A 14,399-nucleotide genomic window follows, 5' to 3' on the forward strand; every position below is an offset into this window, starting at 1 on the left:
CTTGGAGTGGGATACTCAGTTCCCTAACTATACCTTAGCAACACTTCCTTAAGCCCACCTGTTCCTCTCTGGATTCCTATGTGATTTTGATATAGCTCTAGTGATGAGCTTCAGGAAGTACCAGGTCTGCTCCTAGCTATCTAATTGTTTGTGGAGACTTGGGATTTGGGATGGGAGGAAAAAAGGGACGGAGTGCCTTAGGAAAGGGAACAAAAGATGAAGTTTGTGGAAGAGATGAGGAAAGTGTGAGGATCATCGAAGCTTAGCTTGCATCCCTTGAAAATGGGGCAATTGAATTTATTTCCTGAAAAGTACGGTCCCAAGCCTGCTTCTTCCATCTCAGCCCCACAGGGACTCTTCTAAACAATGAGACTTTCTTCTAAATCTCTTACCTCTTCCTCCCAGTGGGACTTGGCTATTTCCCAGTTCATCCCTTTCTCTAGGTGCCCCCAAAATAGGGAGATCAGTTGCCCCCTTTCCATTAATAAGATCAGGTCCTCAACTACCAGCCAGAAGCTATCTAGCATTTTCGAGAGCCCTTGTCCCAGGCCCCTGCTAAATTTCATTTGGTGGAGTATCTTTACAGAGATGACCTACAGGATCCAGCTTTTAAGCTTGGTGTTTCTGCTGAGCAGGCCAAATGAATGTGGAATATTCTCTTTTAAGCTGAATTAATACCTTGGTATTTTAAAGGCAATAACAAGTTGTTTTCTAAATGTTTTCAATCAGCACATCTTTATTTATTGTCCTTAACACCCAGATGCTACTTGAAAAAGGATTTAGCCTTCAGAATCTGCTAAGTAAACAAAAGTTTCCCAATAACATCTTCAGGCAAGCACCGAGAGACCTCATTTTTGCCACAGCGTTTGGCTCCCCAATAATTGTCCATTAGTACTGTGCTCAACCAAACCTTGTATAATCATTTTAAAAATATACCTCCAAACACAAAGTTACTTACCAACTTATTTTTCTTCTCCTTAATCACTATGTTCAGCAACACACAAAAGCAGAAGCAAGACAGGTCTAAATGTGGTATTATCTGACTAGACCCTAAGCACTTTAAATTGAATAGTCTGTGTTTGGGGTTCATATGAACTGGTTTGGAGATAGTTATTTACTGTTCTCCCAAGAGTATGAAAGTGTCCAGAGGAGACTGGTTAGGTAAGTAGAGGCTACCATGCATGGCTTCAGCTCTGTAGGGATTTCTAAGGCTATAAAATTAACTCCGGAATCCCCTTAAATGCAATATTCTCTGATGTTGAGCGTGGCCTCTGATACCTTCTTTTATCTCATTCCTCTGACACTCCAGAAATTTACCCTAGTCTCTCTCACTACTTGCAACCAGGAGAAAAGTTGGGAAATAGGGTTATATTAACCAATATAGACTATTACAAAGGACTTCAAAATCTCAATGGCTTGACCCAATTAAAATATGTGGTTCTTATCACAGTTCAGTATGAAACGGTAGGGGTAGAAGTGTGTGGAATGCGGTGGTCAGTCTCTTATGCAGTAATTCAGGGATATAAGCTTCTTCTAGCTTATGGCTGTTTCTTCTTAGGTTCTAAGAATTCTTTCCATTCAGCCAGTGGGTGGGAGAAGAACCCGCCATCACTGCACAGGAGGCTTTTTATGGCCCAGACCTGGAAATGGCACCCATTATTTCCATCACTTTCTGTTGGCCAAAAATTAGTCCCAACTTCAAGAGAGGCTAAGAAGTCCAGCTGCGTGCCCAGCTCATAACAGTTTCTGCCACAAGGGGAGAAAGATAGCTCCTCGATACAGGCTGATTGTTCTGTTCTTGTGTTTCCTCAAAGATATGCAAAATAAATGTACTGCCCTATTTTCAGGTCACTTAATGCCTAGCCCTACTATTAACGTCTTGATCAGTTTCTGGAAAAAGTCCATCCATCAACATCAGCATCAACCTCATTACGACCACAAATCAGTCCATACTGTGAACTTACGTGTTTGTATTTAGGACTTTCCAAAGTTTCAAGGTACCTGGACCAACCCTGGGCAGAGGCTCTGATTTGGAAGTTGCCCATGCACTTGCACTTTGTTCTTCTTGTCAGATGGTTCCCATGACAAAGTCTGGCAATAATGCACCAGAAACAATATGTAATATCTAAACCAAACTTTGTCACATGGCACCTATGAGAAGAAAATAAATGTGTTATAAACATTTAAAGAACTATCTCACACAACTTCAAAAACTATGAAAAACATGTTTTTGCCTTTTCTCAATCAATGTATTTTTTCTGCTGTCAGAACTCTGTAACTGCAGCTTGCTTCCCAGTTCTCTCATTAACCAATTTACAAAGGCTATTGCATACTGCAACCATTTTGGAAACATCCATCTGTCCTCATTTACTCACAGGCTATTATTCCCATTGAGATCTTAGCTTCCTCTCATGATGTTTGTTCATCTTCTTATGTAAAGAGGATGATGACATGGACTGGACAAACTAATGAAGGTAAGGTCCTGATGTGCGTCCTGCTCTGTTTTTCTAATTGTGGTGGTAAGTCTTCACCGCCCATCTACAGTTTCCTCTCACAATCCAAGTCATGCATTTATTATATGGCTCATGGGATTAAGGGTTCAGTCATCATTCATGTATTTATTCATTTCTTTATCTATTCATTCATTCTGAAATATTTATTGAGTACCTACTTTGTTCCAGATAGTGTGCTAGGTGCTAGAGTCAGAGCAAAGAACAAACATATAAGGTCTCCTCCCTCATGGAACTTATGCGAGAAACAGAGTGTATGTATGTGGGTATGTATGTATGTATTTATTTTAAATAAGCTCTATACCCAAGGTGGGGCTTGAACTCATGACCCTGAGGTCAGGAGTTGCACACTCCATTGACTGAGCCAGCTAGGTGCCCCGTAATATATTTGTTTGTTTATTGTAAGCTCTGTGAGAAACAGATTCTAAATAAATAATAATGCAAATATTAATTTATTTGTAATATTTGTATGGGAACTTTGTTTCCTTTTTACTGTTTGGATAAACCTGAGTCACCAATAGTGACTTTTGTTTTGCTTTGTTTTGTTTTGTTTTTAACTGAAGTCTTTGTTCCTCTGTAAAAACCAGCTGCTTGGGGTGCCTGGCTGGCTCAGTGGGTAGAGCGTGCAATTCTTTTCTTTTCTTTTCTTTTTTTTTGGTGCAAAAAGGTGGTTTTATTGAAGCACAGGGACAGGACCTGAGGGCAAAAAGAGCTGCCGAGCATGAGATTCTTAATCTCAGGGTCATGAATTTGAGCCCCACGTTGGACATGGAACCTACTTAAAATAATTAAACAAAAAACAAAAAACACATTTTTCTTAAGGGTAATCATTCATTCATTCATCCATTCACTGATAATATTCATTAATTCATTAAACATCATTGTAAAATTGCTATTTACCAGGCACTATGCTAAGATTTCCAAATACAAAAATGAAAAGACAAGATTCCTGCCCTTAAGAGTCACACTCCACTTGAGTAGATTGGCATTCAAACCACACAGTTATCTATGATAACTGTCATAATGGAGAAATATGAAAAGTGTGGTGAGGCATTGGAAAAGGAGGGCCTACATCTGCCTCCCTAAGTTAAGGAACATGTCACAAAGGATGTAGCACTTGGACTGAGGTTTGAAGGGTGAATAAGCCTTTGCTAAGTAGACAAGTCAAGGAAGGGGATGAGATGGCTTGTTGACTATCAAAGACTTGTGTTCTTCTTCACAGTATGAAATTTTTCTGGCAAGTGGCCCAACCAATTGCCAATCCCCTATACATCTAAGTGGGGCCAGGTAGCCAGTTCTCATTAATGGGCTGTGAGCAGAAGTGATCTGTACCATTTCTGGATTAGGGTAAGAAATAAGTGTGCATGTTCTTCCTTCTCTTTCCCAGCTGTATTGGAAGTAAAGAACTCTCAAGCTTAGAGGATGGCACAGATACAAAGTAGAAGGACCCTGGGAGGAAGGCTGCTTGGCACACTGAACATGACTACTAAGAAATAATCTTCTATTGTGTTAATCTAGTGTTATTATATAGCTTGTTTGTTACAGCAGCAAGCTCTACCTTAATTAATACAAGGCAGTCCAAGCAAAATGAACAGTATGTACAAAGGCTTACCAAGGTGAGTGTCTAGCAGAGTACAAGCTCAATAAATATCTGATATTGCAGTAAGAGTATTATGGGGGACTATAAATAGTCCAGTACTGCCACAGTATAAAATACATGACTGGTGGGAGTGAGGGGAGGGTGGATGGATAGGCAAGGACTGACCAAAAAGGGCCTTGAATGCCATGCTGAAGAATTTAGGTTTATTCTTACGGAAGAAGGGAAGCCAATGAAGATTACCGAGAAGGTGAGAAGCATGATCACTGGAATAACAGGATCTTTGAGAAACACAACACCCAAGAACCTACTTTAATTTTCTTTAGATGTAAGATGCTAATCCAAAGATGAAAGATAGGATTTCAGAACCAGAAGACATCATCATCTAGTCAAACCTCATTTAGCAAATGAGGAAAGTGAGGCCCAGAGAAGTTAAGTACCTTTGCCAAGGTCACCTAGCTAAAACTTGGCAGAGTTGGGGACTAGAAGGCTAGTCTCTTGTTGCTAGCCAGCTCTATAGCATGGCTCTTTCCACTGTACCTTGGTGCTTCAAAGCAGTTGAGACCAGCTGGTGTGCCTGTGTTTTCAGTTCCCTAATGAAGACATTGGGGATTTGGAGGCAGGGCATTTTCCATGGAAGGCTGTCTTCTCTGTAATTCCTCATCTGGCTTGAACCACTATTTTGGAAAAGATCCATTTTTCAGTATCAAATTTCCCTGGAGGATGACTGAGAATGCGCTTAGTGGCCTGTGGGGTGCCCTTGCACTTTCTGAGCATTTGTTGGGAAGATGAGAAGAAACCAGTGGTGGAGTTTTAGCTTCTGGAAATGCTGCTTGGTTCTTTGGCATCTGGGGAGTTGTTGGCCCTCTTAGTGATTGTGGTTCAGCCTGCCAGCTGACTATCCTTCAGGGTCAGACCAAAACATCTTTAGCTTGTCTGTTTAAAGGGTCAGCCCCTCTGGCTGGCATTTAAATGTCATTTTCTGCAGTTTACTATCTCTGTTTTCATATACTATTCACAGATTCGTTGTTCATTATGATTATTTTTACTCTATCCAAGGCAATGTGACATACATTTTTTTTTTTTTAACAGCAAGTACAGGCAAAGGGACACCTGTGCCGAGGTCAGTCTCAGAGAAGCATGACATGTGGTCTGACTTAAGGAAGACCAGGTATTATTGAATTATTTTACAACTGGGGAAGCCAGGGCACAAGTTGGGCCACAAGTCTAAAAGTCTCCAAGAAATTTTGGAAAAAAACAAATTTCTTGATGTTTTTCCATCTAGAGTTTTGTGACCACCTTGTTTCTTGTCCTTTGGTGGTATCATCTTTGCCCCCCCCTGCATGCTGCTTAATTGCTAGCTCGGTAGGTTAGGATGAAGTATTAATGAAGATGAGAGTGCTGCCTCAGTCCCTGCAGAGTGTCTTGGTAGCACCCAAAGACGGATGTCTTATGCCGTGGAAAGTGCTTGGGCTTTGAAGTCAGAGAGACAACTGCCACTCATTAGCTGTGAGGTCTTGGGCAAGTTCCTTAACCTTTCTGAGCCTCAGTTTCCTTTTTATGTGAAAAGGGAAAATAATGTAAACTACTGGGGGTGGTTGTGAGAATTAAATAAACTAATGTAGGTAAAACTCCTCTCTTTATGCTGAGCACACAGTTGGCTCTTAACCAGGATTATTTCCTTTTCAGGTTTCTGAGAAGTTCTCATTAATAGCATTCCTTTCCCCACTCCCCATCCTGGTTTCTGGTCAAGATGAGAAACGAGACAAAAGAGTGAGCAGATGGAGACCAAAATATCATCTCGATTGCTGATAAATGCTGTTCCTTAGGAGAAATAATGGGATACAAAATACTAAGTGAGTTTCAGAAAGAGGTAGACTTATTCACCTAGTCACAAGGAACATTTGATCAGGACAGGCCTTCTCAGGGAGGAGATGATGGTAGGAAGGGGAAGGGGCCCTGCCCCCAGAGGAGCAGAGCAAGGTGACCTCCTCACTGTGGGCAGGCAGATACCTAAGAAGAAAAGAGCAGCTAAATGAGCAGGGCCTGTACTTCACCAGATTAAGCTCCTCCCCTAAGGAGGAGCGTAAGACAAGGAGTAGACAGAGGCCAAGAGTGTCAACCCTCCACAGGGATGAAACCTCTGAAGCATCCCCCGCCTCCTGCCCCCCAATATTTCTTTCCTCTGGAACGCCTCCTCTCATTTTGTGCTTGTTGCTTTTCAGCCATTTTGCTCACCAAGGACACAGCTGTCAGCGTGTCACTGTGGGCAGCCTCAGAATACAAAGTTCGGGAGAAAGGTGTGAGAAAGGGAAGGAGAGGTTGGGTAGAGTCATTGGTAGAGAAGGAGGGTGGGCACATGAATCCAGAAAGGGAAGCCTAGGTTCAGAGTCAGGGGCTGGAGGTCTGAAGGGAGGATCAGTGTTCAGAGACCTGTTCTAGGCAGGAGGGCACTACAGGATCTTAATCAGAATTTCTAGGCATGGGGCAACAGCCTACGGCCAAATTCCAAGAGGACAGGAGGGCATCAGGGTTACAACAGCACTCAGATCTGACCTCTGAGTCAAGGAACTATGTCTCCTGGAGATAACTCGATCCTAGCATTGAGTTATAGACCCTCTGCCCTAGTTTTTAATCTTTAAAATATAAGCATAGTTTGTGATTATAAAGCTAATACTTGCTCACTATGGAAAATTCAGAAATACAGAGGTATAAAGAAAAAAACAAAAATAACCCATAATCTCTCCGCAACGAGAAACCAATGTTAACTTTGTATTTCTATTCATTCTCCTTTGCATATCATTACACAGATATGATTCTAGCTCTACATGTTAAATTTGCATGCTGAATTTTTTACTGAATATTATAATCATTTCCCATGTTATTAAAAGTTCTCAGTAATTAGACATCATTTTAAATGACATTTTCCCTGGTTTTTGGCACATCTGGATCAATCTCTACAAATTTATGAAAATCCCAAGGGTCTAGAGAGATTTTTTTTTCATCTCTAAGTATTTACGTTTTTTTGGGTTGATGAACAGAGCATCCTCAAACGCCAGGGCTCTACAGGGCCTGTGCATGATAACTACTGTACAGTACTTGATCTTCTGGAAAGTTCTCACATTAAGTTTTTATTTAAATTCCAGTTAGTTAACATACAGTGTACTATTAGTTTCCATACAACACCTGGTGCTCATCACAAGCGCATTCCTTAATCCCCACCACCTATTTAATCCACCCCCCCCCAACACCTACCTCCCTTCTGGTAACCATCAGTTTGTTCTCTACAGTTAAGAGTCTGTTTCTTGGTTTGCCTCTCTCTCTTTTTTTTCCCTTGCTCGTTTGCTTTGTTTCTTAAATTCCACATATGAGTGAAATCAAATGGTATTTGTCTTTCTCTGACTTATTTCACTTAGCATAATACTCTCTAGCTCTATCCATGTCGTTGCAAATGGGAAAGTTCTTGTATTTCTAATAGTTGATGACACAAGTGATCAGAAGATGCCACCCTGCAAAATGTAATAATTCAAAGCATATGCCTTTCTTATATACCACATCATTGTTACATACTCAAAGGACCACTAGTTTGCCATGGCTGCCATAACAGAATACCACAGACTAAGTGGGTTAAACAACAGAGATTTATTTTCTCATCATGTTGGAGGCTAGAAGTCCAAGATCAAAGTGTCAGCAGGTCTGGCTTCTCCTGAGTCCTCTCTCCTTGGCTTGCACATGGCTGCCCTCTTGTTATGTCTTTTCTCTCTGCATGCACAGCCCTGGAGTCTCTCTGTGCATCCAAATTTCCTCTTCTTATAAGGCTACCGGTCATATTGGATTAGCGCCCACCCTAAAGACCTCATTTTAATTTACTTACCTCTTTATGGACTTTCTACAGTATGTCTTCTTTTGTGAACAGCTTCTTTCACTTAGCATGTTTTCAAGGTTCATCCATGTCATACCAGGTATCAGTCAGTGTCTTGTTCTTTTCTATAGCTGAAAATAGTCCATTGAAGGGGCATGCCACATTTTGTGTATCCCTTCACTGGTTTATGGACATAGGTTGTCCACACTTTTTAGCCCTTTACAAATAAGGCTGCTGTAAACATTGATGTATAACTTCTTGTGTGGTGCTATGTTTTCATTTCTCTTGAGTTTATGCCTAGGAGTGGAACTGCTGAATAACCTGGTGACTTCATGTTTAGCATTTTGAGAAACGGCCAAACTGTTTTCCAAAGTGGCTGCATTATTTTACATGTGTACTAGCAATATGTAAGCAATACGTAACCAATTTCTCTATATCCTCACCAACACTTGTTATTGTCTGTTTTTATGAAAGTCATCTGTGTTGGTGTGAAGAGGTACCTCACTGTGGCTTTGATTGTATATTCCCTTAACGATTAATGATATTGAATATCATTTCTTATACATATTGGCAATTTGTAGATTTTTTAAATTTAATTTAATTTTATTGTTATTTGTAGATATTTTTTGGAGGAATATTTATTCAAATTCCTTGTCCATGTTTTAACTGGGTATTTGTCATTTTGTTACTGAGTAGTAGTAGTTTTTTTATACATTCTGGATACAAGTTACTTGTTAAATATATGATTTTCAAAGGTTTCCACACATTCCGTGGGTTCTCTCTTTAATTTTCTTGATGGTGCTCTGTGAAGCACTAAAATTTTTCATTTTAAAGTCTAATTTATCTACTGTTTTCTTTTGTTTTTTCTTTGTCTTTTCTTATCTTCTGCTTTTGGTGACATAGCTCAGAAACCATTGCCAAATCCAAGGTCATAAAGATTTACTTCTATGTTTTCCTCTATGAGTGTTATAGTTTTAACTCTTAGATTTAGGTCTAAGATCCATTTTGAGTTAATTTATTTGTATGGTGTGAGGTATAATCCAATTTCATTCTTTTGCATGTGGATACCCAGTTGATTCAGCACCATTTATTGAAAAAAATTTTTCTTTCCATTGTTTTGGCACCCCTTATCAAAAAAATCAATTGACCATAAACATAAGGGTTTATTTCTGGACACTCAATTCTATCTCATTCATCTCTATGTGTATCTTTATGCCTTATGGCTTGATTATTATAGTTTTGTTGTAAGTTTTAAAATTAGGAAATGAGAATCTTTTGGGGCACCTGGGTGGCTCAGTCAGTTAAACGTCTGACTTTGGCTCAGGTCATGGTTCTGGGCTCGACCCCCACACATTGGGCTCCCTGCTCAGCAGGGAGTCTGTTTCTCCCTCTCCCACTGCCCTTCCCTCTGCTCGTGCTGTTTCTCGCTCTCTCTCTCAAATAAATAAATAAAATCTTTTATTTGAGAGAGAGAATGAGAGAGAGAGAGCATGGGGAGAAAGGGGAGAAATCAGAGGGAGAAACAGACTCCCTGCTGAGCAAGGAGCCCGATGTGGGACTCCATCTGGGACTCCAGGATCATGACCTGAGCCGAAGGCAGTCGCTTAACCAACTGAGCCACCCAGGCGCCCCAATAAATAAAATCTTAAAATAAAAAAAGAAATGAAAAAAAAAGGAAATGAGCATCTTTCAACTTTGTTCTTCCTGTTCAAGAATGTTTTGGCTATTCTGGGTTGCACTTCCATATGAATTGTAGGATCAGCTTGTCAAGGTCTGCCAAAAAAAAAAAAAAAGCTGGAATTTGGATAGGGATTGCATTGCATTTCATTGTCAGGTTGTTTATTGCTAGTGCATAGAAACACAATTGATTTTTGTATATTGATCTTGTATCTTGCTACATTTCAAAACTCATTTTATCTTATATTCTTAATCATGATGCTTTATTGCTTATTCTGTTCAAGGCACTGTGACCATACAAAATACAAAGATAAACAAGATATGGTCTCTGTCCTGAAGAATTTATAGCCTAATTCAAGAAGTAAGACATAATCCTTTTGAGTAAATAATAGCCTATTAGAGCAATGTAAAGGGAAGTACAGGACTGCCAAATGAACATTACAGATAATTAGAGCTCTAGCAAAGTTCAAGGGATGGAGAAATAATTCAAGGCTGGAGAGATCTGGAAAAAGTAGAGTAGGAAAGATTTGGAGGCTTACTCAGTCCCTCTCTTCCTCCCTCCTTTCTCCCCTTCTTCCTTTAATTTTCTTGCTCTTTTAAAATCCCATCTCTCTCCCACTCCAACTTCTTTAAAAACATTAATAGAAGGTAACTATGATTAGTTATCATCGTTTCTCAAACCTGGGTGATCATAAGAATCTCGTGACAACCCTACTAAAAACATAGATTCCAGGGTCTTACTTCAGAACCACTGCATATTATCAGAGGCTGGGGTATGGAAAACAGCATTAAAAATCTTATCAGGTGGGGGCACCTGGGTGGCTCAGTCAGTTAAGCATCCAACTCTTGATTTCAGCTCAGGTCATGATCTCAGGGTCGTGGGATTGAGCCCCACATTGGGCACCATGCTCAGTGTGGAGTCTGCTTGTCTTTCTCCCTCTGCTCCTCCCTGTGCTCGCTCACTTGCTCTCTCACTCTCTAAAAATAAATAAAATCTTAAAAAAATTTTTTTATCAGATGATCTGATTTTCAGCCAAGTTTGAGAATCTCTAGGTAAGATTATAATAACAATATCCACGTGTGTACAATGCCCAGTTTCATGCTGTTGCACTTCTGTCAAAGATGTTCACAAATCCAGGAGGTCACTTACCTGAGTAAGAGAGTGTATAGGAATCTATGCAACAACTCCTCCATTAATGAGAAACATCTAAAGGTGTATACATTACTAAGAGAACGCAGTAGTTTCATCTGTATTTATGGGGATGGCTTATTCCCATAAACACTTTTATTTTCAGTATTTGAGAATCCTAAAAATCTCAAAATATCCTTCTGCTATGGATGACCTGAGTCACCAGTGGGATTTACATTCACTATCCAGATTTAATAAATTATAACAGCTTGCCATATTTGCTTAAGATTTTTAAAAAAAATATTTTATTTATTTACTTGAGATAGAGAAGGAGCACGCGCATGCATGTGTGACATGAGCAGACAGAGGGAGAGGGAGAAACAGACTCCTGATGAGCGGGGAGCCTGAGTTGGGCTCAATCCCAGGACCCTGAGATCATGACCTGAGCCAAAGTCAGATGCTTAACTGACTGAGCCACCCAGGCTCCCCTTGCTTAAGATTTTTTTTTTTAAATAATAAAAAAAAAATAGTTACAGAAGAAGACCTTTCCATCCCATCTCTCTCCAGATGTAACCAATCTCTGGGAGGTTGTGGGAATCCTTCCCCAGTGTTTTTATATTTTTACTACACAACATATATGTTTTGGGTGTTTAAACATGTATCTAAATAGCATACATATTTTTCTGGAACTTTTTTTCCAACATCATGTTTCTGAAATTTATCCATGTGATACTTGTAGAGCCAGTCCATTCTTTATAATTTAGCAATATAGCAAAATATATAGTACTGCAATATAGTCCTGTTGTATACATATTTTAGGATCTACTGTGAATGAATATTTGTTTTGTCTAGTTTTTTCCTATTTCAAATCATGATGGAATTAATGTCTTTGCATATGCCTCCTTAGGTTCATTGTGAGAACTCTACTAGGGAATATATCTAGAATGGAAATTACTAAAGAATAGAATATGTAGATTCTCAACTTCACTAGATTGCTCTCAAGATTACTCTCCACAGTTGCTGAACTAATTTTTACTCTCATCAGGGATATGTGAGAATTTCTCTTTCCCATATTCTAACCGACCTTGTCAAGCTTTTTAAAAATACTCATATTGAGGCGCCGGGGTGGCTCAGTTGTTAAGCGTCTGCCTTCAGCTCAGGTCATGATCCCAGGGTCCTGGGATAGAGCCCCGCATTGGGCTCCCTGCTCAGCGGGAAGCCTATTTCTCCTCCCACTCCCCCTGCTTGTGTTCCCTCTCTTACTGTGTCTCTTTCTGTCAAATAAATAAATATTTTTTAAAAATAAATAAAAATAAAAAATAAAAATACACATATCTGGGCCTTATTTTCAGATTCTGGCAGGGTAGCTCTGCAGTGTAGTTTGAAACAGGCCACAGGTGACACTGAAACATAAATATCACCAAGATCCTCTGCTCCATGTATGTATGTCTGTATGCACAGTGTAATATACTGATATGTGAACTGGCACAGTGAGACCACTTTAGTGCTTTGTTGGTAACACCTGTGTTGCTACATTTATATCCTTGAGGAGAGGGTAGAGAAGTTCTGCTCTCCAAAATACTTTACATTTTTTTTTAAAGATTTTATTTATTTATTTGAGAGAGAGAGAATGAGAGAGAGCACGAGAGGGAAGAGGGTCAGAGGGAGAAGCAGACTCCCTGCTGAGCAGGGAGCCCGATGTGGGACTCGATCCTGGGACTCCAGGATCATGACCTGAGCCGAAGGCAGTCGCCCAACCAACTGAGCCACCCAGGCGCCCCAAAATACATTTTGAATTATGTCAGGGTATGTGATTTTCCAGTCCACAGGATAGTACTTAATCTAAAGTCCCTCCTTTGCCGGTGGCGGTGGGGGTTACTTTGTAGAAGTCGTCCTGCCCCTTACTAGGTATACGGCTGGGGGTCATTGCCAGGGTGTTCATACATGCCATTGCTTAGGGCAGGGTGCGTGTCAGCAACGTCTGCCGGCCCGCTGAGTGGTGTCACTGTGAGGAGCATTTGTGGCTTTTTCAAAGCCCTGAGGAATCTGAGAAGCAAGTGAGGGAATGATGCATGAAAACAAAAGGCAGTGGAAAGAGTGACCAGTCAGTAGGCTCCAGCAGGCTGGAACGCTCCGTCCTTGTTATTACTGCTTCATGAAAATGCCACCAGCATCCTGGCAAGGTCTGGAAGGTAGAGGCTTCTTGAGAAAACAAAGACAAGTGATGTGTCCTTTGAGGCTGGAATCTGATCTCCCAGCTTCCCTACTTTCCAGTGGGAGCTACAGGGTGAGGATGGGAAATCCTCTGTCCCTTGGTGGGTTTAGGCTGGTCTTTTCCCTGTCTCTTGGCTGCCTTCCCTGAGTGGAAGCAGCCAGTTCTGGTCTCAGAGGCCTAGCAGGGTTGGCCTGGGAGGGAAGTTGGGCGGTGCCCCAGACTCAGCTGTTCCTCAAGAAGTGATGTGAAGGTCACCACCCTAGGGGAAGGAAAAGGGCTTCAGCCATATTTCCCATTCAAAGAAGTGCCTCCTCGTGTTGGGCAATGAGACCAGGGGATGCTCTCATTCCTTGCCTGCTTTCTTCTGAGCTATTCATGTGCTGGTACCACACACTCGCAGGATAGCCTGCCTCGGTTTTCAGAGATGAAGTAGAAGCTGTGGAAATGTAAGAGAGTTCATTAAGTTCATGGGGTGGCTATTTGGACTGGTCATTATTGGACTTGTCAGAAATCAACCTCTGCTTTCCCTCCGGATAATCTCCTTTCTTTGTCATACGAAGTACCTAGATGCAAAATAGGGAAGTACTCAGCATTCTCTTCCTTTCTAAAAAAGTAGCTATGGGGATAATGAATAAAAATAGGTCTTTGTGAATACAATGGGGCTGAGCTGAGGGTGTGGTTTGCTTGGCAACAGCTCAGGCAAAGTTATTTTTCTCTTGGTCCCTGATTGCTCCTGACATTGCCTCTGCCTGATGAAGTCCTAAAAGACCAGCTTGAATGTGACTTTTTTTGGTGAAACTCCCATCAATAGAGTTAATCATTCCCTTCTTTCTGGTTCCATAGCATTTTCTTCTTATAAAAAACATTCATCAAATTGTGACAATTACTCACTTGGGATCATGCCTCATTCTTTGTGTGTGTGTGTGTCTGTTTTCCCAGCATTTAGGGACTGTACTTTAACATAATAATCCTTTGATAAATATCTATTAGATGAACCAAAGTTTCTGAGAAAACACCAATACCGAGCTCTTATATTTTCTTAATTATCCTCTGTCTTTTCTAAATTAGGGTGAAACTCCTTAAGTTTCAGCTCCACATAGAATGAAGGGCATGCTAAAACTGGATGCAAATTTTTTTTTTTTCCCTGAAGAATTGCTCCAGCAGGAATGGGTGTTTCAGATATATCATTCAGTTTCAGGTATAGAAATTGTTTCTGGGAAACACTGCCATTATTATCTCTGAAAGGCAAGCCAGTGGAAATTTTTATTTTCCATTTACAGATGGACAAATGGAGGCTTTCTTTCTCATTTACCAATTACAGAACATCCACTCTGTTCAAAAGTACTGTGCTAGGATTTTCACAGGATAGAAACATGTCCAAGACGAGGTTTTTGTTCTAAAGAATGTCA

General features: G+C 40.5%; 1 protein-coding gene across 3 annotated transcripts in view; it reads right to left on the bottom strand.

Annotated features, from left to right (window-relative positions):
* LOC148162539 (uncharacterized) overlaps positions 1 to 14,399 on the bottom strand; it is a 60,179-nt gene that overhangs the window by 21,475 nt on the left and 24,305 nt on the right. Inside the window, exons 1-2 of one of the 3 annotated variants that reach the window (XR_015766781.1) lie at positions 7,982 to 8,480; positions 1,965 to 2,151 (exon numbers count right to left, since the gene is read on the bottom strand). Coding sequence is in view for 1 of the 3 variants with exons in the window: in XM_088018510.1 (XP_087874636.1) it covers positions 1,965 to 2,151 (187 nt within the window). In the remaining 2 variants the exon portion in view is untranslated. Of the gene's footprint in view, positions 1 to 1,964; positions 2,152 to 7,981; positions 8,481 to 12,440; positions 13,427 to 14,399 lie in introns of those variants that run through there. The other 2 variants (XM_088018510.1, XR_015766782.1) reach the window with 2 other exon arrangements.

The sequence above is a fragment of the Eumetopias jubatus genome, unplaced genomic scaffold (genome assembly GCF_037043125.1).
Source record: "Eumetopias jubatus isolate StellerSeaLion01/CBP00866 unplaced genomic scaffold, mEumJub1_p1.0 scaffold_14, whole genome shotgun sequence".
NCBI lineage: Eukaryota > Metazoa > Chordata > Mammalia > Carnivora > Otariidae > Eumetopias > Eumetopias jubatus.